The sequence below is a fragment of the Heptranchias perlo genome, chromosome 4 (genome assembly GCF_035084215.1).
Source record: "Heptranchias perlo isolate sHepPer1 chromosome 4, sHepPer1.hap1, whole genome shotgun sequence".
NCBI classification, from domain to species: domain Eukaryota; kingdom Metazoa; phylum Chordata; class Chondrichthyes; order Hexanchiformes; family Hexanchidae; genus Heptranchias; species Heptranchias perlo.
In genome coordinates, this window is record NC_090328.1 from 117,039,789 (window position 1) to 117,065,482 (window position 25,694).

General features: G+C 44.3%; 1 protein-coding gene across 1 annotated transcript in view; it reads left to right on the forward strand.

Annotated features, from left to right (window-relative positions):
• The window catches only part of LOC137320669 (cilia- and flagella-associated protein 95-like), a 64,580-nt gene extending 39,092 nt beyond the window's left edge, over nt 1-25,488 (forward strand). Inside the window, exons 4-8 of the mRNA XM_067982348.1 lie at nt 9,162-9,273; nt 10,626-10,744; nt 18,174-18,242; nt 22,122-22,182; nt 25,243-25,488. Coding sequence (XP_067838449.1) covers nt 9,162-9,273; nt 10,626-10,744; nt 18,174-18,242; nt 22,122-22,182; nt 25,243-25,422 — 541 coding nt within the window. The 3' untranslated portion in view covers nt 25,423-25,488. The remainder of the gene's footprint in view (nt 1-9,161; nt 9,274-10,625; nt 10,745-18,173; nt 18,243-22,121; nt 22,183-25,242) is intronic.
• The last annotated feature ends 206 nt before the right edge of the window (nt 25,489-25,694 follow it).

Genomic DNA, 25,694 nt, shown 5'->3' on the forward strand with positions numbered 1-25,694 from the left:
TAAACCCCAATGGGGCAGGTGGGAGTTGAAAATAGTTTTTTTTAGGATCATAGATTGTTGCTGGAACTCTCTTTAACCCCAACCTCCTGCAGGGGGGAAGGGAGGGAGGGTGGGTGTGCAACTTTTAAAAAAAGATTTCACTTGGTGGGTGATTTTAAACCCCAAGAACGGGTGGGTTGGGGGCAGGTGGGAGTTGAGAAAATAGTTGTTTTTTGGGTCGCGACCGCAACATGGCTTTAACGTCAGCGCGGAAAAGTACAGGCTTCCCACTGGGAATGCAAAGTCGGAAAATTTTGCGGTCGTGACCCAAAAAAAACAACTGTTTTCAACTCCCACCCGCCCCCAACCCACCGGTTCTTGGGGTTTAAGATCACCTCTTTGGTTCCTCATGAAGGCGCAACTTTTTTGGTGAGCCAAAAAACACAGTTGCTTAATTCACAGCTTAGTGCAAAATCTACAGCCCAGAGATCCCACATAAGTGGAAATTTGGAAGGAGAAATAATTTGAAGCCTCTGAATTTTATAGTCCAGTAAAACAGCACCTCCAATTACAAATAATGTATTGGTGAAGCAAGACCTTGTATTTATACAACAGCTTTCATGTCCTCATGACATCCCAGAGAGCTTCACAGCCAATGAAGTACTTTAGAAATGTGGTCACTGTTACAATTAGGATTGCCAACTCTGGTTGGACCTATTCCTGGAGGTATGATCACCTGACACTGGGTCACGACAGTCTGCCCATGTTCTTACACTTACCTAATAAAGGTGGGGTCTTTTTTGTCTACCTGTAGGGGGCGAAACTGAGTTGCCCCCAGTGTCACTACAACAACAACATCTTGCATTTATATAGCACCTTTAACATAGTGAAACATCCTAAGGCGCTTCACAGGAGCCATTATCAAACAAAATTTGACACCGAGCCACATAAGGAGATATTAGGAGACCAAAAGCTTGGTCAAATAGAAAGGTGTTAGGGAGCGTCTTAAAGGAGGAGAGTGAGGAAGAGAGGCGGAGAGGTTTAGGGAGGGAATTCCAGAGCTTAGGGCCTACGCAGCTGAAGGCACAGCCGCCAATGATGGAGCAATGAAAATCGCAAGAGGCCGGAATTGGAAGAGCGCAGAGATCTCGGAGGGTTGTAGGACTGGAGGAGGTGACAGAGATAGGGAGGGGTCGAGGCCATGGAGGGATTTGAAAGCAAGGATGAGAATTTTAAAATCGAGGCGTTGCCGGACCGGGAGCCAATGTAGGTCAGCGAGCACAGGGGGTGATGGGTGAACGGGACTTGGCGCGAGTTTGGATACGGGCAGCAAAGTTTTGGATGAGCTCACATTTACGCAGGGTGGAAAGTGGGAGGCCGGCCAGGAGAGCATTGGAATGGTCGAGTCTGGAGGTAACAAAGGCTTGGGTATGGGTTTTCAGCAGTAGATGAGCTGAGGCGGGGCGGACACAGACGATGTTACGGAGGTGGAAGTCGGTGGTCTTGGTGCACAAAAACCGTTAAGGCAAGTGCCCTAGGGCACCACAAATATGAAACAAACAATATTGACTATGTAAAATACAGCAACATACACAAATAATAATTAAATTATAACCTGATTGTGAATATCAATTATCGCCTCAATACCCCACGGTGCCCACTGATCACGGAAGGCATCGAGTGTACTGGTGAACCACCGCGTGCTCCCTCATCAGGGCCACCGGGCACAGGCAAGAACTGCGCAAGAGAGGCAGTAGCCAAAGTGAACTCCATCCCCCTCCCATGCCTTGTAAAGGTTGGGCCCCTTGTAGTTGAGTGTCTTTAAGCCCAGTTTCTTTCTCCTTAAACGGGTGCTTAAGTTCGCATTTCCGGCTGCGGGACGACCAGCTACCGGAACACTCCAGAGTGGGACGAATGGTGGATTGGCTGAAACTGAATGTGGGCAGCACCACCAGTTCCTGGCAGACGGGAATTGAGAGTCCAGGTCAGGGAGGTACGTACCGAGCACACAAAAGTAATGTTCTCCCAGCGTCGCCACTAATTCCTTTAATGCATGTTTTTAAAAAAAAATTTGATATTCCTGTCCAAGTTAAAGATAATGAGTGAAATTGTGAAAGAAAACAAAAGAGAGACTTGCATTTATATAGCTCCTTTCACGACCTCAGGACGTCCCAAAGCGCTTTACAGCTAATAAAGTACTTTTTGAAGCGGAGTCACTGTTGTAATGTAGGAAACGCGGCAGCCAATTTGCGCACAGCACAAACAGCAATATGATAATGACCAGATAATCTGTTCTAAGTGATGTTGGTTGAAGGATAAATATTGGCCAAGACACCGGGGAGAACTCGTGGCCATGGGATCTTTTACATCCACCTGAAAGGGCAGATGGAGCCTTGGTTTAACATCCCATTGGAAAGACAGCACCTCTGACAGTGCAGCACTCCCTCAGTACTGTACTGGGAGTGTCAGCCTGGATTTTGGGCTCAACTCTCTGGAGTGGGACTTAAACCCATGACCTTCTGACCCAGAGGTAAGAGTGCTGCCCACTGAGCCACAGCTGGAACAAGGCAGAGGACAGGTAGGTGTTTATCCTCTGCACCAGCTACTTCATAACATACATGTTTTCCCAAACTTTCCAGTAATTCCAGGCATTCCCGGCTCAGGTCCTTGCAATACTTTCTCATCAAAATTCTTCTGCCTCCGTCCTAGTTTCCAGCCCACAGCAGCTCCTCCACCACCTGTCAATATGCCGTGACTCCTCCCTTGCGCACTCCGCATACCCAGCACCTCCCTCCACCACTAACAGATACGAAACAGCTGCCGAGGAGCGTTCCATCTCGCATTAAACCGTATCTCTTTTATATGAAGTGTAGGTAGGCCAATATATTGTGAATTCATTCGAATTCTGACCGATTGGGCATCCCTGATTTCCTTTGCCTCACCATTGGCGGCCGTGCCTTCAGCCGTCTTGGCCCCGAGATCTGGAATTCCCTCCCTAAACCTCACCGCCTCTCTACCTCTCTGTCCTCTCTCTCCTTCTTCACGACCTCCTTAAAACGTACCAAGCTTTTGGTCACCCGTCCTAATATCACCTTATGGGGCTCGGTGTCAAATTTTTTTTGATAATCGCTCCTGTGAAGCGCCTTAGGACATTTTACTACATTAAAGGCGCTATATAAATGCAAGTTGTTGTTGTATAGTAATAGACACTGACTTGTATTCAACATTGGGGTGGGGATAGGATTAAGTCACACTACACGTGTTGTCTGCCCTGTCACAGCTGGTGGCCTGGTAATTAGTATTGATCCAAACAGCAAGCCTAAATGAACAGCGAGTCAATGTTGTTTACTTCTGTGTTACAGGCTTACGGTGAGGGCTATCAACCCGAGCCAGATCCGTTAGCCTCTAGAGTCACCCACATCCAAGTCCCACTCCCCCAGCACACACGTCACGCACATGTACACACTGACTCCACACGTAGGGTATGCGTATTTAAATTGCCACTAATATCGAGAGCTCTGCTAATTCAGGAGGACCTCCGACCTGAAAAACATAGCAGTTGCTCTCCAGTTCCCTCTAAGTCAGTCCCCAGCCACAGGCACATAAAGAGAGACCAGCCCCACAAATCCCTCCCATTGTGCCACAGGACTTTACAGTTACCAGGCTGGGGCTCTTTTCTCTAGAGAAGAGAAGGCTAAGAGGTGACCTGATAGAGGTCTTTAAAGTTACAAAGGGGATTTGATAGGATAGGCATAGAGAAGATGTTTCCTCTTGTGGGGAGACCAAAAATATAGGGGCCATATATGTAAGATAGTCACTAATAAATCCAATAAGGAATTCGGGAGAAACTTCTTTACCTAGAGAATGGTGAGAATGTGGAACTTGCTACCACAAGGAGTAGTTGGAGCGAATAACATAGATGCATTTAAGGGGAAGCTAAACAAGTACATGAAGGAGAAAGGAATAGAAGGATATGTTGGTAGGGTGAGATGAAGTAGGGTGGGAGAAGGCATATGTGGAGCATAAACACCAGCATAAACCAGTTGGGCCGAATGGCCTGTTTCTTTGCTGTAATTTCGATGTAATTCAATGTGCTGACTAAATGTGCCTTACAGACACAACTCTGTGTAAAATCAAATGAAGATGAATCAATTCCCTTCCTGAACGATGTGAGTGTGGACTGTCTGTGACTAGTGCTGGGAGCCTAAAGACTCATCAGGTGACTAGGTATACTCTGCAAAGTTCAGTACGGATTTTACAAGGCACTCTCAAAATTTCCGTTGGGGACCAGTTGCTTGTTCAGTGGCCATGATATACACATTTTAGATTCACTGATTACAAGCATAGCCTCAAATGTATTATAGGTAACGGCACAGGTTTTCACATGGCTTTGATTGCTAGAACTGACCTGAACTGCCACAAATGTATATTTTTTTCCATTTAATTTTAAACAGAGAATGAGTTGAACTGGTGGAAAATGTACATTTTATTAGAAAAATATAATCTTAAAAAGTAACTCCATATTTCTCATTTGTTGTAAATACTTATCATCTATTGTAGTTTTAAGATATTTGATTATATTAATATAATAAACCTCTAATACAGAAAGCTTTATTTTTCAACAAACAGTACAAACAGTAAAATATATAAAAGTAACTGTCTATTGATCATTTTGTGTAAATGAAATACTTATTGGGAACACAGGAATACAGGAACAGGAGTAGGCCATTCATCCCCTCAAGCCTGTCCAGCCATTCAATTGGATCATGGCTGATTTGAATCCTAAAATACTAATTGACTTATTATAGTTTTAAGATAATTGATTATGTTAATATGATAAACCTCCATTATGGAAAACTTTACTTTTCTACAGACAGCAAAATATCACCTTTATGCACATTTTTATTAGAAAAGTATAATTTTAAAAAGTAAGTATATTGGTCATTTTATCTAAATAAAATATTTACTGAATTATTATAGTAATGTGATAAACCTTCATTATGGAAAAAATATTTTTCTACAAACTAAAACATCATCTTCATGCTCATTTTTATAAGAAAAGTTAATTTTTAAAAAGTAATTGTATGTTGGTCATTTTGTGCAAATAAAATACTTATTATCGTTTTTAAATATTTGATCATATTAATGTGATAAACCTTAACTATGGAAAACTTGATTTTGTTACAAACAGTAAATATGACCTTTAGTTATATATAAAATTTACAAAGACTAATTGTAACTTGCAGCCAACTCTCCAATTTGTGCCCTTTGGTAAAATAGTTCGCCAGCAGGTCGGCGTTGTGGAGGGATTGCAGTGTGCACCTCCCCAGGCGTCCATAGCAACGGCTTCAAAGCAAAGGCAATGTGCGCAGGGTTTTATTATTCTAGTGCAAAGCGACCTTTGTTTCAGTCACGTTTATTCCTTGTGATAAAACTCACACCTGGTGCCGTTGTAAGCACAACGTGATGGCGGCACTACTTTACAGTGTGACCTGGCTGCTCACTTGGCCCCAGGCGACACGGCTCGTTAAAGTGGAAGGCCAGAGAGAGAGACAACTGAGAGAGAGATAGAAAACAGAGTGAGAGACAACTAAGAGAGAGAGAGACAACAGAGAGAGAGAGAGACACACACACACACACACAACTAAGAGAGATATAGAAAACTGAGAGAGAGATAGAAAACAGAGAGAGAGATAGAAAACAGAGAGAGAGAGACAACTAAGAGAGAGAGACACACACACAACTAAGAGAGAGAGACAACTGAGAGAGAGAGAGAGACAACTGAGAGATAGAAAACTGAGTGAGAGCGAGAGAGAACTGAGAGAGAGAGACAACTGAGAGAGAGAGACAACTGAGAGAGAGAGACAACTGAGAGATAGAAAACTGAGTGAGAGCAAGAGAGAACTGAGAGAGAGAGACAACTGAGAGAGAGATAGAAAACTGAGAGAGAGATAGGAGAGACAGACAATTGAGAGAGAGAGATAGAAAACAGAGAGAGATAGGAGAGATAGGCAACTGAGAGAGAGATAGACAACTGAGAGAAAGATAGGAGAGACAGACAATTGAAAGAGAGATAGGCAACTGAGAGAGAGATGGACAACTGAGAGAGAGATAGGAGAGGCAGACAATTGAGAGCGAGATAGGCAACTGAGAGAAAGATAGAAAAGACAGACAATTGAGAGCGAGATAGGAGAGATAGGCAACTGAGGGAGAGGTAGACAACTGAGGGAGAGGTAGACAACTGAGAGAGAGATAGGAGAGGCAGACAATTGAGAGATAGAAGAGATAGGCAACTGAGAGAGAGATAGACAACTGAGAGAAAGATAGGAGAGACAGACAATTGAAAGAGATAGGCAACTGAGAGAGAGAGATAGACAACTGAGAGAGAGATAGGAGAGGCAGACGATTGAGAGCGAGATAGGAAACTGAGAGAAAGATAGAAAAGACAGAAAATTGAGAGCGAGATAGGCAACTGAGGGAGAGGTAGACAACTGAGAGAGAGATAGGAGAGGCAGACAATTGAGAGAGATAGAAGAGATAGGCAATTGAGAGAGATGAGAGGTAGACAACAGAGAGAAATAGGAGAGACAGACAACTGAGAGAGAAAGGACAGATAGACAAGTGAAAGATTGTAGAGATAGACAACTTAGAGAAACATAAGAGAGATAGAGACAACTGAAAGAAAGATAGGAGGGAAAGAGACAACTGAGAGAGAGTTAGGGACAGAGACAACTAAGTGGAAGATAGGAGAGATAAAGACAGATAATTGACAGAGGGAAATAGGAGAGAAAGAAACTGAGGGAGATAGGAGTGATAGAGATAACTGACAAAAGGAGCTAGGAGATATAGAGGGAGCTAGAAGGAGAGAAAGAGATAACTGGTAGAGAGAACTAGAAAGAGGGATAGACATAGAGATAATTGACAGGAGAGAGAAGGAGGGACAGAGCTAACTGACGGAGGGAGAAGGAGGAATAGAGATGACTGACAGAGATAAAGATAGATAACTGACAAAAGGAGATAAAAAGGAAAGATAGCGATAACCAATAGTCAGAGATAAAAGGATAGGTCGAGTCACCTTTCAGAGAGAAATAACGAGGAGAGATAGAGGCACCTCACAGAAGGAGATAAGAACAGAGTTAGAGCCACCTACCAGAGGGAGATAACAGGAGAAAGATAGAAAAAGACAGGAGATAGAAACACCAACTGAGAGGGATACATTAAGAGGAAGAGGTAGCCAACATAGAGACAACTAAAAGAAAGTAAGGAAAAAAGGAGAGGCTAAAACAGAAAGAGATGCCTGAGAGAAATGAATTGAGAGGTACCAACTGAAAGGGAGTCAGAAACAGAGAGAAAGGAGTAAAAGTAGCACTTGAAAGAAAGAGAAGGAATCAAATCTTATTGAAAGCCAGAGCGGTAAAGAAATCCAACAGAGTAAAGAGAAAGGGAAAGATACACAACAGACACCTAAAAGAAGCAACAAAGAGAGACGAGAGCAAAGGGAAGACAAGTAATGGGAAAGAAGGAGAGAGAGAAATAAGCAGCTTAAAAGCGAGGTGAGAAAAGGCCATATTTAGGTGAAGGGCAAGGAATTAGTGAGGTAGACAGGCAAATTACAGTGAGACTGAAGTGAGACAGACAGGTGAAGGGGCAATAAGAGAGTAGACAAGTGAATGAGTGTGAGCAAACTAGAGAGATAAAATACAGTGAGGCAGACAGGTGAAGAGAAATAATTGGAACAGCAGGAGGAAAATGGATTTTGGAATTGACTGTGCAGACCGTAAAGGGACTCTCAATCTCCGTTCAAATCATATGACTTACAGTAGGCCTGTATTGGTCTGCAATTGGTAAGTGATTAACACCCCAAAAAGGATGTTAGCTCCCTCTGTTAGTTATCTCTGTATCTCCTAGCTCCCTTTGTCAGTTATCTCTATCACTCCTATCTCCCTCAGCTTCTATCTCTCCTATTTCCCTCTGTCAATTATCTGTCTTTATCTCTCCTATCTTCCTCTCAGTTGTCTCTGTCCCTATCTCTCTCTCAGTTGTCTCTTTCTCGCCTATCTTTCAGTTGTCTCTATCTCTCCTGTCTTTCTCTAAATGTTTTCTAGAGTAGCTTTTTATGTAAAGATGCTGTTAACCTTCAGCAGCGATTTTTTTTTTGCTGAACATGCACTGAGTTTTGTGGGAGTTGTTGTAATGAGTTCCTCCATGCCTGCTTACAGCAATCCTGGGGACACCTGAGCTGTTGGAAGGCAGAGTTATTGCTCCCCCGGGTAAAGGGGACAGGTAAGTTGAGTATATAAATCAAGGTGTGGAAGATTTGGAGACCTGGTCAGGTCTGGCCACCTGAAGTTTGCTGCTCTTTGACTGCGATGTGGCTGCTATCCTTCTCGCCCAGGTTAACCGTTGCCTCCAGTGCTGTCATTGTTGCCCCTTTTGAGCAGCAGTCGCTGTTTTATCTCGGGTATTTCCCAGCCCCCTCCTCACTCCACCCCCTGCTGCCCCTGTTCAGTGCTTGTGCTTGTGTTTTTTTGAAAACGTGTAAACATAATCACGGTGTGAAAGGCATTCATCCTAATAAAGCCTTTCAAATAAACACCCTGCATATAGAATCATACAGCACAGAAGGAGGCCATTTGGCCCATTGTGCCTGTACCGGCTTTTTTAAAGAGCTATCCAATTAGTCCCACTCTCCCATCTCTTTCCCCGTAGCTCTGCAAATTTTTCCTTTTCAAGTATTTATCCAATTCCCTTTGAAAGTTACTTTTGAATCTGCTTCCACCGCCTTTTCAGGCAGTGCATTCCAGATCATAACAATTCACTGAGTAAAAAAAATTCTCATCTCCCCCCTAGCTTTTTTGACAATTACCTTAAATCTGTGTCCTCTGGTTACCGACCCTCCTGCCAGTGGAAACAGCTTCTCCCTCTCTAGTCTATCAAAACCCTTCATAATTTTGAACATCTCTGTTAAATCTCTCCTTAACCTTCTCTGCTCTAAGGAGAACAATCCCAGCTTCTCCAGCCTCTCCCCATAACTGAGGTCCCTCAGCCCTGGTACCATCCTGGTAAATCTCCTCTGGACCCTCTCCAAGGTCTTGACACCTTTCCTAAAGTGTAGTGCCCAGAATTGGACACAATATTCCAGCTTAGGCCTAACCAGTGATTTCATATTTTGTTATCTGCAGGTATCAGCACAGAGAGGCAGAACCTAAGGATTATGATATAGACACAGTTAAACAGGGACAGAAAAACTTACATCGCTCGACGTATAAACGGCTATCAAATCTTCCCGATGGAGTAAGCAATTAATTGGAATTATTAAATGAGGAAATGAAGTGAGGTTTCTATTTTGAAATCTATGTTTAACTTTACCTGTGGACTGAAATTCACAAGCGCTATCATTTGTATCTAGCCCATTTTATTTGATGGATTGGACAAAAGTCTAAACTGAGTGATATCAGCCAGCAGGAGCCTCCTGGTTACAAACCAGCCTATTCATGGTGAATGAAAATGTTTCCCATTTTAACAGTAACCTTGAAGTTACAAAGAAACTAATATTTACTGCAGTGTTTGGATTATTCGAGAGTAAATTGTTGCTTTGGAGATAATATGACCTCCGATTTTCCCTCTTGTGGCTCAGTGGGTCGCACTCTCGCCTCTGAGTCAGAAGGCTGTGGGTTCAAATCCCACTCCAGAGACTTGAGTACAAAATCCAGGCTGACACTCCCAGTGCAATGCTGAGGGATCGCTGCACTGTCGGAGGTGTCGTATTTTGGATGAGTCGTTAAACCGAGGCCTCGTCAGCCCTCTCAGGTGGGCACTGTTTCCAACAAGAGCAGGGGTGTTCTCCCCAGAGTCAAATTTTGTTTGATAACGCTCCTGTGAAGTGCCTTGGGACGTTTTACTACGTTAAAGGTGCTATATAAATGCAAGTTGTTGTTGCTTATGTAGAAAGTGTGTGCACTGCGGTTGGATTTTTGTTTTATCTCTTGCTCTTCGCTGGGATGAACTGGTCACCGCATCTCAGGAAGGATATATTGGCCTTGGAGGGGGTGCAGTGCAGATTCACCAGAATGACACCGGGGCTAAAAGGGTTAAATTATGAGGACAGGTTGCATAGACTAGGCTTGTATTCCCTCGAGTATAGAAGATTAAGGGGTGATCTAATTGAGGTGTTTACAATGATTAAAGTAGTTGACAGGGTAGATAGAGAGAAATGATTTCCTCTGGTGGGGGAGTCCGTAGCAACCGGGGAATAACCTTAAAATTAGAGCTAGACCGTTCAGGGGTGATGTCAGGAAGCACTTCTTCACACAAAGGGTAGTGGAAATCTGGAACTCTCTCCCCCAAAAAGTGGTTGAGGCTGGGGGCCAGTTGAAAATTTCACAGCTGAGATTGATGGATTTTTGTTAGGCAAGGGTATTAAGGGTTACGGAACCAAGGCGGATAGATGGAGTTAAGATATAGATCAGACATGATATAATTGAATGCTCGATGGGGCTGAACGGCTTACTCCTGTTCCTATGTTCCCAACTGCTGAGCTGCATTAACTCTGAAATAGGGGTTTAAGGTGGATTTTGTGGGGCCTCTAGTGACTCCAGTGCTGGGAGAGACAAATGAAATTAATAGCTGACCGCTTTTTGTTACAGGATTGGAGTACCACATCAGAGTACTTTTTGTCCCAAATTAATTTAAAGGAAGACTATCGACTGAGACCACGCAAACCATTAATGAATCAGAAAACTGTTGCTAAAGAATTTTTTAAGAGGTATGTCGTTGAGAGAATGTGAGGGTTGGCTGATTTTAAAAAAATCTTTCTTGAAATCTTTGTGGGTGTAATTATCAATGTTTAAAACACATTTAGGCAATTTACATGCTTTATTATGCATTCTTGTTGTCAAGGTTCTTGAAGTTTTCTTGTTAAATTATGAGGACAGGTTGCATAGACTAGGCTTGTGTTCCCTCGAGTATAGAAGATTAAGGGGTGATCTAATTGACGTGTTTAAGATGATTAAAGGATTTGATAGGGTAGATAGAGAGAAACTATTTCCTCTGGTGGGGGAGTCCAGAACAAGGGGGCAGAACCTTAAAATTAGAGCTAGGCCGTTCAGGGGTGATGTCAGGAAGCACTTCTTCACACAAAGGGGAGTGGAAATCTGGAACTCTCTCCCCCAAAAAGCTGTTGAGGCTGGGGGTCAATTGAAAATTTCCAAACTGAGACTGATTGATTTTTGTTGGGGAAGGGTATTAAGGGTTACGGAACCAAGATGGGTAAATGGAGTCAAGATACAGATCAGCCATAGTCTAATTGAATGGCGGAACAGGCTCGAGGGGCCGAATGGCCTACTCCTGTTCCTATGTTCCTAACTGTGCACTATTCGCCCCCCACTCTTTTTTAATATTGTGGCAGGCGAGGGATCTTTACAGCGGTAGGTTGTTTTTGGCTAGCTGATGAGTACTTATGAAAACCAATAACCATATTATAGAAATCTACATTAGTACTGAGAAGCCCACATAAACAGTAAGAACTTCGCAAAAAATAGTTTTTGTTTGCCAGATATGGAGTGCACTCTCTCATCTTAGGGATACATCCCACTTACCTAAGACAAGAAATTCAGGTGCATGTTGGCAAGAGCCTATGCTCATGTACCTTTACGTGTACACATGGATACTGTCCGAGTGCTAATCAGCTAAAAGCACACAGTTGATCAACAACAACAACTTGCATTGATATAGCATCTTTAACGTAGTAAAACGTCTCAAGGCGCTTCACAGGAGCGATTTACAAACAAAATTTGACACCGAGCCACATAAGGAGATATTAGGACAGGTGATCAAAAACTTGGTCAAAGAGGTCGGTTTTAAGGAGCGTCTTAAAGGAGGAGAGAGAGGTAGAGCGGTGGAGAGGTTTAGGGAGGGAATTCCAGAGCTTAGGACCTAGGCAGCTGAAGGCACGGCCGCCAATGGTGGGGCGATGGAAATCGGGGATGCGCAGGAGGCCAGAATTGGAGGAGCGCAGAGATCTCGGAGGGTTGTAGGGCTGAATGAGGTTACAGAGATAAGGTGGGGGCGAGGCCATGGAGGGATTAAAAAACATGGATGAGAATTTTAAAATTGAGGTGTTGCAGGACCTGGAGCCAATGTAAGTCGGCGAGCACAGGGATGATGAATGAACGGGATATTGTGCGAGTTAGGATACGGGCAGCAGAGTTTTGGATGACAGGAGCACAGGTAAGCTTCCTGCTGCTTGTTCAGCTAGGACCAATTTACCTGTTACAGCTTTAGCTTGCAGGAGTTTCTGGAGTCGAGTGGGAAGAAATCTAGCCCCAGAGGCAAGTCTACCCCTTAAATATCCCACCTATGAGCCCGTTGTCTGGTCAGCCATTAACTGGACCATGGAGTCTCGTAGACCTGCATGGGCTCAGGCTCCAGATTATCCAGTCTTTCACAGAGGATCAACCCTGCTCCAATATCATTTTCAGTGCACATGATGTAAGCATCGAGCACTCCAAGATCAAATAGTTAGATGGTAAGATCCCTTTACTATGAAAGAAAAAAGAAAGATCTTGCATTTCTGTAGCGTCTTTCACGACCTCAGGACGTCCCAAAGCACTTTACAGCCAATGAATTAATTTTTGAAGTGTAGGCACTGTTGTAAACGTAGGAAACGCGGCAGACAATTTGCGCACAACAAGATCCCATAAACTGCAACGTGATGACGACCTGATAATCTCTTTTTATTGATCTTGGTTGAGTAATAAAAATATTGGCCAGAACACCGGAGAGAACTCCACTGCTCTTTTTCTAAAATGGAGGGAGTGGGATCTTTTATGTCCACCTGAGAGGGAAGGCGGGGCCTCGATTTAACATCTCATCCAGAAAGATGGTACCTCCGACAGTGCAGCACTCCCTCAGTACTATGTCCCAAACATTTGCCTTAATGATAACTTTGGATTAAACCATAGCAGTTATCCATGTGGCCCCTTTCTGAGTGAGAATGCCGTTAGTGTCAGCTTTGTATTGTCAAATTATGGAAAGTACGTTGAGACAAATTCCAGAGCAGAAAGAACAATGGGCTGGTCTGATTCACCATTCTGCAAGTCCTTGGACTGTGTATTTTCTTCTATACACCTAATATACACAATGCTGAGGGAAAAAAAATATCAAGTAATGAAATTGCTTTGATATTTTGTGCAAAAGTAAGAAAATAGGGACTCTATTAAATGACCTCAACATCTTCTGCTTATTTACTTGGGATTTTTCCATTAATCTCTCAGACACTGCTCACTTAGCGACATACTAGCGACATAACTGCTGGCAGTGGGAGATGTTAAGATAAAGCAAAGTGACAGTAAAGTGAAACTATAAAAAATTACTCATTTGACATCTTTCATGTCAATAACCTCACATCATCTATTTGATAAGCTTCCATAAAAAGGCGACATATTTCAATCGAACAATCAAGACATGACCAAAAGAGAAAAATAATTCTGAAGGGACCAACTTTCTGCTGCCCCTAACTTTCGCCCAGCACCCCCTGTGCTCACTGACTTACAGACAAAATTTGACACCCAGCCATATAGGGAGGCCTATTAGGACAGGTGACCAAAAGCTTGGTCAAAGTGGTAGGATTTGAAGGAACCTCTTAAAAGATGGGAGGTAGAGAGGTAACACCTCAAATTCAAAATTCTCATCCTGTGTACAAATCCCTCCATGGCTTTGGCCCCTCCCTAACTCTGTAACCTCCTTCAGCCCTACAACCCTCCGAGATCTCTGCGCTCCTCCAGTTGTGGCCTCTTGTGCGATTTCCTTCGCCCCACCATTGACGGCCGTGCCTTCAGCTGCCTAGGTCCTAAACTCTGGAATTCGCTCCCTAAACCTCTCCACCTCTCTCTCCTCCTTTAAGAGGCTCCTTAAAACCTATGTAAGGAGTCTTACAACACCAGGTTTTAGTCCAACAGCTTTATTTGAAGTCACAAGCTTTCGGAGCTCTCCTCCTTCGTCAGGTGAGTGCAGGGTTCCATAAAGGCACAGCATATATAGTCAGAGAACAATGCCTGATGATCACAGACGATCTTTCCAACTGCCCGTTATGGCCACATCATGGCCTTAAAACCTACCCCTTTGACCAAGCTCTTGGTCACCTGTCCTAATATCTCCTTATGTTGCTCGGTGTCAAATTTTGTCTGATTACGCTCCTGTGAAGCAACGTTTTTACTACATTAAAGGTGCTATGTAAATGCAAATTGTTATAATCACCACACCCGTGAAGGCAAATCTATTATATTACCTGTAGTACCAGTTATGTCTGTCGGTGGAGCTGTAGTAAGAATATCCAGTGCCTGTTCACACTCGTTCAGTCTGAAGTGATTGTCCTTCTAAATCGTAATTCCGCCTCGAGTCGGTGAAGCTAAACTCGCAAAAGTGAAACGATTTTAGTGCAGTGCTCTCTGCCTCCAGACGCTGGCCACAGGGGGTGCACTGGAAAGCCCTTTCCCGTCCATTAGTAGAACAGACCACTTTCTTTACTCCAACTTAAATTGAGTGTAGTGGAGCCTCCAACCTCTGGCACACCTAAAAAAAAAATCATCCTCAAGGTAAAATCGCTCCTTTGTAACAATTTGCCCCCTGTAAATCAAAGGTTCTCGATAACGGTTGAACAATGAATGCACCAGTGTAGCTCCTACTGTGACCACATTGCACACCAACGTGATCACCAATCCAACATCAACAACTCTGTTACGAAACAGGGTGAATTTGCACAAGTTTAAAAGGCCGCAGGCTGCATCCTCTGAGATGTGGGTGGGGTGGGGGGAGAGGTGATGAGTTCATGAACTGGCTATTCTTACTGTCGTCTACAATGACCGTGAATTTTAAGCAATTTGTTACCTTACCTCCAATGGCCTAATAAAACAACTGCACTTAATATGGTGTCAGCTGTGGTTCAGTGGGTAGCACACTCTTGCCTCTGAATCAGAAGGTCAGCAGTGGGTTCAAGCCCCACTCCAAAGACTTGGGCATTAAAATCTAGGCTAACACTCCCAGTGCAATACGGAGGGAGCCCTGCACTGTCGGAGGATTGGTACTGAGGGAGCGCTGCACTGTCGGAGCGGCAGTACTGAGGGAGATCGGCACTGTCGGAGGATCAGTACTGAGGGAGCGCTGCACTGTCGGAGCGGCAGTACTGAGGGAGATCGGCACTGTCGGAGGATCAGTACTGAGGGAGTACTGCACTGTCGGAGGGGCAGCACTGAGGGAGTACTGCACTGTCGGAGGGGCAGCACTGAGGGAGTACTGCACTGTCGGAGGAGCAGCACTGAGGGAGTACTGCACTGTCGGAGGGGCAGCACTGAGGGAGTACTGCACTGTCGGAGGGGCAGCACTGAGGGAGTACTGCACTGTCGGAGGGGCAGTACTGAGGGAGTACTGCACTGTCGGAGGGGCAGTACTGAGGGAGTACTGCACTGTCGGAGGGGGCAGTACTGAGGGGGATCTGCACTGTCGGAGGGGGCAGTACTGAGGGAGATCTGCACTGTCGGAGGAGCAGTACTGAGGGAGTACTGCACTGTCGGAGGGGCAGTACTGAGGGAGATCGGCACTGTCGGAGGATCAGTACTGCACTGTCGGAGGGGCAGTACTGAGGGAGATCTGCACTGTTGGAGGGGGCAGTACTGAGGGAGATCGGCACTGTTGGAGGATCAGTACTGAGGGAGCGCTGCACTGTCGGCGGGGCAGTACTGAGGGAGATCTGCACTGTCGGCGGGGCAGTACTGAGGGAGATCGGCACTGTCGGAGGAGCAGTACTGAGGGAGTACTGCACTGTCTGAGGGGCAGTACTGAGGGAGATCGGCACTGTCGGAGGAGCAGTACTGAGGGAGTACTGCACTGTCTGAGGGGCAGTACTGAGGGAGTACTGCACTGTCTGAGGGGCAGTACTAAGGGAGTACTGCACTGTCTGAGGTGTTGTTTTTCAGAAAAAACGTTAAACCGAGGCCCAGTCTGCCCTCGCAGGTGAAACTAAAAGATCCCCTGGCACTATTCGAAGAAGAGCAGGGGAGATCTCCCCAGTGACCTGGCCAATATTTATCCCTCAACCAACATAATTAAAACAGATTATCTGGTCATTATGACATTGCTGTTTGTGGGATCTTGCCATGCACAAATTGGCTTCCAAGTTTCCTACATTACAACAGTGACTACACTTCAAAAGTACTTCATTGGCTGTGAAGCACTTTGAGACGTTGTGGGGTCGCACTGTATAAATGCAAGTCTTTCTTACGGTGCGAATAATTCTATCCATGTGTATCCACCGCTGTCTGCTGAGAGAGGCCTCTTGGGGGAGGAGGCAGTCGGTTTGGTTGACAGGCCGACGGGAGCATCCCTAAATGGGGAAGGACTTGACGGCAAAGACCTCCCACTCGCTGGGAATTCAGAGAGGAAAGCCAAAGAGAGATGCAGGGACAGGTTTTAAGCAAGAGGCCATGAGGCCTGGGCCTGAACCTGGAGCTGGAAGCTGAGATGCAGGAGGTCAGTTTTTGCAGTTAGAAGTTGCCTAGAAAGAATGGTAATGGAAAAAAACAAGTTTGCTTGCTCACCAACGAGACAGGGAAGGTGGTTTATTATTTTTTCATTTTTTTCAAGGAGGGAAGTGTGATTAAGTGAAGGAGGTGGGATTTACTTTAACTGTTACTCTGCAAGTTGGCTTGTTGCATGCAGAATGGGGCCGCTCAACGATTCACATCAGATCTTGTCTTGCTAAAATGTTTTTCAGTCCGCCCACTGAAAGATTGAAGAAGTGAATGTGAAGGCACATGCTGAAGACATAATATCCAGTTCGGATCACAAGGAGGTCCTATTGTTACACCTCTGGGATGTGATATCGTATAATTAGATATTGGGCAGTAGTTGGGAATAGGAGTAGGCCATTCAGCCCCTCGAGCCTGTTCCACCGTTCAATTAGATCAGGGCTGATCTATATCTTAACTCCATTTACCCGCCTTGGTTCCGTAACCCTTAATACCCTGCAGGCCCACTCCTGAACATAAGATACTTGAACTGCTTGTGGGAATGGGTGCTTCCCCTGTGCCCAAGAGAATATCTTAAGGCAGACATGAAATTTGTAGCAGGAGGGTGCAAGTGAGATGAAAAACATTCCCTGGGTTTACAGGCTGGATTTGGGTCTGGATTTCTTTTCCAGGCTGTTGCGACACTTTTCCTGTGATTATTGCTGCAGTTGTGTCATTGAGTGCTTGATTTTCCTGCCAGCATTAAACTGCTGGTGGAAATGTTTGTGTCACTGCGGTGGATAATTTGGCAGAGATTGCCGGAGAATTTTTAATAAAAAAACATGTTAAAAAAGACCACCCTAAGCACCCTTCTGCCCTCCTTTTTGGAAGAATCCCTCCCAATACCACCCCCACCCACCCCCAAAAAATATCTGTTGACAACCATAAATATTTTATAAAACTGAGTAATTGCATAAATGTGGACATAATTCTATATATATCAACAAAAACTTGCTTTTTATATAGCACCTTTAACATAGTAAAATGTCCCAAGGTGCTTCACATGAGCATTATCAGACAAAAATTTGGCACCAAATCACACAAGGAGATATTAGGACAGGTGACCAAATGCTTGGTCAAAGAAGTAGGTTTTAAGGAGCATCGTAAAGGAGGGGAGAGAGTTAGAGAGGGTGGGGGAGGGAATTCCAGAGCTTAGGGCCTGGACAGCTGAAGGCACGGCCGCCAATGGTGGAACGATGAAAATCGGGGATGCGCAAGAGGCCACAGTTGGAGGAGCGCAGAGATCTCGGAGGGTTGGTAGGGCTGGAGGAGGTTACAGAGATAGGGAGGGGCGAGGCCACGGAGGGATTTGAGCATGAGGATTGAGCAATTGTAATGTAAATGAGTACTGACTTCTGCCATTCACTGTGTAACAGAATTGGCTCAGAACAATGTCCTGCAGATTACAGAGTAATCCCACCAATCCAAAGCAGTATGATTAAAAATGTCACCGTTTAATTATCAGAGTATAATTCATCCTCCTGTGATGTGGGACTTGATGAGTGAGCCACACTAGCTCTGACGTGGCTGTGAATAATTGATCTGCTGTTGTCAGTGGTGATGTGTGTGCAATGTTTAGTGTGATATTTTTGGTCTTCGTTAAACTGCCCAAGTTTCCTTTTCAATTTATAGAACGGCTGGGTGCCCCGAAACAAACCACAGCGCAGTTTTACCAAAGTATCATCCAAACCGCAAGAAAATGTGAGTATGCGTATTTTACCTCATAAATGGAAGTCCTTAAGATAATGAAAGGGTTTGATAGGATAATTGTAAACAATTTTACAACACCAAGTTAGAGTCCAGCAATTTTATTTTAAATTCACAAGCTTTCGGAGGCTACCTCCTTCCTCAGGTGAACATCGTCAACAATTGTCAACCCCAGTCCATCACCGGCATCTCCACATCATTGATAGGATAGACATAGAGGAGATGTTCCCACTTGTGGGGGAGACCAAAACTAGGGGCCATAAACTAATAAATCCGATAAGGAATTCAGGAGAAACTTCTCTACCCAGAGAATGTGGAACTCGCTACCACATGGAGTAGTTGAGACGAATAGCAGAGATGCATTTAAGGGGAAGCTAGATAAGCACATGAGGGAGAAAGGAATAGAAGGTTATGCTGATAGGGTGAGATGAAGAGGGGTGGGAGGAGGCTCAAGTGGAGCATGAGTACCGGCATAAACAAGTTGGGCCAAATGGCCTGTTTCTGTGCTGTAAACTCTATGTAACGCTATGTAATAAAAAGTATTTGCGTAAACCAGTTGGCAAAGAGGATGACTGCTGTTAACTATGTAACATAAAGGGTAATTTCCGCAAGTCCTTGCCTCAATCCTGAAACGAATTGTTGAGTGAGAACAGGATTGGACTTGACCGTCATATCTTCCCCGATGGCGTTAATCAGCATGTCAACATTTCCTGTCTGGGCTTACATGAATGTCAACTTGCATGAGGTTAACAGAGGGCTACCAGCTCTTGCGGAATTGTAACATGAATCACTGCCTTCAAGACGGGAAGGGAGAAGATTGGTGGAAAATGAAGACAACTTACTGTAAAATTACAAATGTTCTTATTTTTGTGGTTAAATTAATCTAAGCCATACCCATGTAAATTAAAATAAGGAACAGCTGTTGGCGATTATACTTCTACACCACATTAATGCTGATTAAAAAGGGCTGAAGTGGCTTTTCTGTTTATCTAACAGCCCATTTTGTGGATTTGAGCTGGGACGCCTCACCTGTTGAATGCACAAACTCAGAAAATCAGCCCTCTGGTGTAAGTTTCGAGTTAATTTCACAATCAGCCAGCCCAGTGATTTCTGTGTATTCTGGCTGAATTGGAGCTTATTGGAGTCTAGAACTAGAGGGCACTGTCGCAGGATAAAGGGGTCGGCCATTTAAGACTCAGATGAGGAGACATTTCTTCACTCAGAGGGTTGTGAATCTTTGGAATTCTGTAAACCAGAGGGCTGTGGATGCTGAGTTGTTGAGTATATTCAAGGCTGAGATACACAGATTTGTGGACTCTAGCTAAATCAAGGGATATGGGGATTGGGCGGGAAAGTGGAGTTGAGGTCGAAGATCAGTCATGATCTTGTCGAATAGCGGAGCAGGCTCATGGGGCCGTGTGGCCTACACCTGCTCCTATTTCTTATGTTCTTATGCAAGACCATCATTTGGCATCCTGGGCCACACAATCAGATGTTGTTGTTTATAATGAATACTGTTTTGGTTCATAGAGCTTTGCTTTTGGAGTATTACTGTTGTAGTTCAATGTTTCCACTATTGGTCTTGTTGTGGCTGCCAAGTTTCTATCTCATGTGATAAATGTAATAATGGCATGGCATGGGGCCTATAATGGAGGGGAGCTGACTGACAGGAAAGGAAGTCAGCTCCCCTCCATTATAGGCCCCATACCATGCCATCATGGGGGTGGGGGGGTGGGTGTAGCTTTGAAGCAGTGCACTCTGGCTAAGACTCTTCTCACACAGATTAACATACATTTTGCAGCACAGAAATAGGCCATTCGGCCCAACTGGTCTATGCCGGTGTTTATGCTCCACACGAGCCTCCTCCCACCTTACTTCATCTCACCCTATCAGAATCTCCTTTTGATCTTTCCTCCCTGCTTCCTCCCCACCTTTACCTGGCTCTGTTCCTCCCCTCCCCTCCCCTCCCCAGGCTCTGTACTTGCTAAAAACTGTTAAATCTTTAACTTCCAGTTGTGACGAAAGGTCATCGACCTGAAACATTAACTCTGTTTCTTTCTCCACAGATGCTGCCTGACTTGCTGAGTATTTCCAGCAATTTCTGTTTTTATTTCAGATTCCCAGCGTCCGCAGTATTTTGCTTTTGACCATATCCTTCTATTCCTTTCTCCCTTGTGTACTTATTTAGCTTCCCCTTAAGTGCATCTATGCTATTCGCCTCAACCAAGATAAAGATTTTTTCACAAGTTCCTTTCTTTAGTTTTTATTAGAATGTGTTCATTATCTGAACATTTGGTCTTAACTAAAAGATTACTATCAGGTATGTTCATTAAGAGGTTGTTACAAAGCATGTGTTCTCTTGGTTAGATGCCCATTCTACAACATTGACTTTATTCAATAAACTGTACAAGTACTGATTGGTAATCACTGGAAGATATGCTTCAAAGATTCTGTACTGCATCTCTTAACATTATCTTATTTTACATCATTTAACTTACTCCCACATCTCGCACCACTTCCTCCAACCAAGAACTCAGGCATAAAACAGAAAATGCTGGAAACCTTCAGCGGGTCAGACAGCTTCTATGGAGAGAGAAAGGTCGGAAATGTCATTGCCCTGAAACGTTAGCCTGACCATTCTCTCTCCATGTTGCCTGACCTGCTGAGTGCTTCCAGCATTTTCTGTTTTTATTTCAGATTTCCAGCATCTGCAGTATTTTGTTTTTTTTTCATGAAACCAGGCAGTTGACTTGATCCCAGCCCTCTGCAACTAAGAGGTCCACTGAGTGATTTGTCCAATCTTTTGGTGGTTACATAGAGAGAAACTATTTCCTCTGGTGGGAGAGTCCAGAACAAGGGGGCATAACCTTAAAATTAGAGCTAGGCCGTTCAGGGGTGATGTCAGGAAGCCCTTCTTCACACAAAGGGTAGTGGAAATCTGGAACTCTTCCCCCCCCCCCCCCCCAAAAAGCTGTTGATGCTGGGGGTCAAATGAAAATGTCAAAACTAAGATTGATAGATTTTTGTTAGGAAAGGATGTTAAAGGATACGGCGGGTAAATTGAGTTGAGGCGCAGATCAGCCATGATCTAATTGAATGGCGGAACAGGCCCGAGGGGCTGAATGTTCCTAGGTTCCTCTGTTCCATTTCTATCTCCCTTTCTGTAGGGATGACCTCTTCCTGACCCCTCCCACTGAGAGCACAGCAGAGATTAGGAACTCACCACTTGGGAATTAATTGGTTTAGAGGAGTATATTGGAGCACCAAAGCCATGCAACATAATATTACATTACCATCTTGCTCAGACAGTTGGGATTATTTATTAGGTGTGACATTCCACCAGTAAAATAGAGATGCTGAATCCATTTTTATTTCCATTGTCCCTTTTAACTCTGTCAGTAAACTGAAAGAAAAATCACACCCATTTTTCCTCAGATTTGGTTGTGGTGGATTCACAAAGATCTACTGAAATGCAATATGAAAAATTACACATTTATACAAGTAAATGTTTGGACATCTATACCACAGATTACATATGAACACACGAAAATACGAATTAAGAGCAGGAGTAGGCCATTTGGTCCCTCGAGCCTGCTGTGCCATTTGATAAGATCATGGCTGATCTGATTGCAACCTCAACCCTACTTTCCCATCTACCAACTATAACCTTTGACTCCTTTGTTAATCAGGAATCTATCTAACTCAGCCTTAAAAATATTCAATGATCCTGCCTCCACCGCTCTTTGGGGAAGGGAGTTCCACAGACTCACAACGAGATTACAAAGTTTCAGATTTACTTATTTTGAAGACGCTAATTATCTTACAGTTTTCCTTTTCAATGTGCTTGATGTGTTCTATCTTTATCTCTTTCAGGTATCTGGAAACAACTTACACTTATGATTATACTCCTCCTTACCATTATACTCCAAGTCCTGTAAGTTTGATTGCTTTTTTTGGGGGGTCTTTTTCTAACTTTATGCTCTAAGTAACAACTTCAAGCAAATTTCCATGCAAAGGGTTGCTAAATCTAGGACTTTTTTTTTCTATATGTCACACTGATGATTTATATTGGCATCCATGAGGACTACGGCGCTTAATAGTTAACAGAAACTGGCCACCAACATTATCAGACCGCTATGACAAAAGTGATTAGGCACCTCTGTAATCTTTTCCATCATAGTGCTGCCAAAGGCACTTTTTATGCTTAGAAGCCAAAAAAAAAGAAACTACTGTCGATATTTTTCTGATTATATTCCAAGAATACGGTCAATCTTACTGTACAAGTGCAGCTTTGGGTAGACAGGCCTATTTTTTCATCCACAAAATATTAGAATTTACAGCTCCTGCCTGTTTTCTTGTAATTTAATGCTACGTGTAAACGCAAAGCCTCCTGCAAGGTATTGACCTATATTATCAACTTTCACAGTGCGATCCATGAAACGTTATAAGTATGCGTGCACACCCAGGAGCTCAGAGGTAGGCGAGCTTGCAAAGCTTGAATTGTCAGCTGTCGCTCAGTGGGTAGCCCTCTCGCCTTGGAGTCAGAAGGTTGTGGGTTCACGTCCCACTCCAGAGACTTGAGCACAAAATCTAGGCTGCTACTCCCAGTGCCAGTACTGAGGGAGTGCTGCACTGTCAGAGGAGCCGTCTTTCGGATGAGACGTTAAACTGAGGCCCCGTCTGCCATCTCAGGTGGGTGTAAAAGATCCCATGGCACTATCTCGAAGAAGAGCAGGGGAGTTCTCACTGGTGTCCTGACCAATATTTATCCCTCAACCAACATCACTAAAACAGATGATCTGGTCATTATCAGATTCCTGTTTGTGGGATCTTGCTGTGTGCAAATTGGTTGTCATGTTTCCTACATTACAACAGTGACTACACTTCAAAAGTATCTCACTGGCTGTAAAGCGCTTTGGGATGTCCTGAGGCCATGAAAGGCACTATATAAATGCAAGTCTCTCTTTCTTCCCTTTTTTTTCCTGTGATGTGCTTGGTGGTGCTCTGTACTGCCCCTTAATGGCACTACCAAGATCGGGGATTCACTGTGTCGGGAATCATGGCGTGAACCCACAGCCAGCCAGTACACTGTACCAATAATGGTAAAGCTAATTACCGGATTGGAGTCAAAAATGGCCCATGCTGCCATGCACACCCGTGGATTTATCAGTGCAATTTCAGAGAGTTTTATTAGTTACTGGTGGAATTAAAGTTCCTCCCACCTCTGGACTCCCCTCTGTGAATCCCTCCCTCACCGTTCAATTTTCCCTTGTCCCTGCCCTTAGTTTCCCTTCTTCGCCTCCTGCTTCTCGGAACTTCACGCACAACATGTACTGGCGCGAAACCAGGAGCAAAGGGACTCAACTACAGGAGACCCAACCTTTATAAAGTAAATTCAGTGACATTTGCAGCTGTCACGTGATCAGGACATCATGTGATCGAAACTCCAGGAATGTCTCCAACCAGAATTGGCATATGAACAGGAGTAGGCCTTTCAGCCCCTCGATCCTGTTCTGCCATTCAATTAGATCATGGCTGATCTGTATCTTAACTCCATCTACCCGTCATGATTCCGTAACCCTTAATACCCTTATCTAACAAAAATCTATCAATCTCAGGTTGGAAATTTTCAATTAACCCCCAGCCTCAACAGCTTTTTGGGGGAGAGAGTTCCAGATTTCCACTCCCCTTTGTGTGAAGAAGTGCTTCCTGACATCACCCCTGAATGGCCTAGCTCTAATTTTAAGATTATGCCCCCTTGTTCTGGACTCCCCGCACTTGAAGAAATTGTTTCTCTCTATCTACTTTACCAACTCCTTTAATCATCTTAAACACCTCAATTAGATCACCCCTTAATTTTCTAAATTTGAGGGAATATAAACCTGTCCTCATAATTTAACCCTTTTAGCCCTGGTATAATTCTTGTGACTCTGTAGAATAGCAAGAGGAATTGTCATCTTATTATAATGCTTGACACATTTTTGCAGTCATTACTGCAATCAGCGCATGCTATTAGTCAGCTGCCAAAATTATATTTTTTATCCCTCTGTGAAACCGGGACTTCACTGGCACGCTGAGGCCTACAAACATACGGAATTGACGGGCAGGGAAAGACCAGCTGGTCCATCAAGCCTGACCCACACACCATGATGGCTGGAGCATTCTGACTAAACAATTCCTTCCCCCCTCCCCCCGCTTCCCCCCACCCCTTCTTCTCCCCACCCCCCCCCCCCCCCCGCCCCAACCCCACTTTTCCTCCTCTCAACCACCATCACCACCCAACATCTATGTAATCTCCTGGGAGAGATGAAAAAACAGAGAAAAACCCCAGGGCCGCCTCAGGCGATCGAACCCAGTCCAGGAGATCACAGAACCATAAAATCATATCGCACAGGAGAAGGCTATTCGGCCCGTCATGCCTATGCCGGCTCTCTGAAAGAGCGATCCAATTAGTCCCACTCCACCCCTTCTATTCCCACGTAGCCCTGCAAATTTTTTGTTTTTTTAAGTATTTATCCTTTTGAAAGTTACTGTTGAATCTGCTTCCACCGCTCTTTCAGGCAGTGCATTCCAGATCATAACAACTCGCTGCATTTAAAAAAAACATTCTCCTCATCTCCCCCCTGGCCTTTCTTTGCCAGTTATTTTAAATCTGTGTCCTCTGGTTACCGACCCTCCTGCCATGGACAGTGTGTTATCTGTAAAGACACTCACCTTCTACATGATGCGATCTCTGACCCCAGTCAGGAACTGGTCCAGCTCTCTCTTGAAGGCAGAGCGTCAGCACCCACCTCACCGGCCGGGAATGCATTCCAGAGGCAATATCAGGTCGAGCCACCTGATTCCATGGGCCTCACACACTCCTGGCAATGGGACGTCTTTCCAAGCCCGACATTGTGGAATCAGCCCTTGTATTTCGAGTCTTATGAAAACAAGAGTAACAACCTTGACTTTTACTCTCTTTCCACCCCCCCTCCCCCCCAACCCCCTGCAGCTTGTGACTCCTCCTGAGATAGCTGATTACAGAAAGTGCCACTCTCAGTTTGTTGACATAGATGATTTCCGTCGCCAAGGCAGGAACACCTGGCAAGATGAGAGCGGGATATACGCCAATTCCGAACTCAAGAAAGTGCTCTTCCCGCCATTCAACCCAATACCCACTCGCCTGCGATAAAACTGGCCTTCTTCCGGTGAAGAGTAAACATATTAAAAGAGGAGCTTTTTTCTTTTTCCGTTAGAATGTGTTCCAGTTTATTCCCTGCTTTACCGTTTCTCTAACTCGTTTGATCAAGTATTGAGATTGTTTGCTGAGCAAATAGTAATGAAGACATAACATACTGCTGCTCAAAAAGTAAAAATAAACCACATTTATTCTTTCCTGCCCATAAAGTTAGTATGATTCACAATGAATGGGATTTTTCCCCCCATCTTGGCTTTATGACTTGG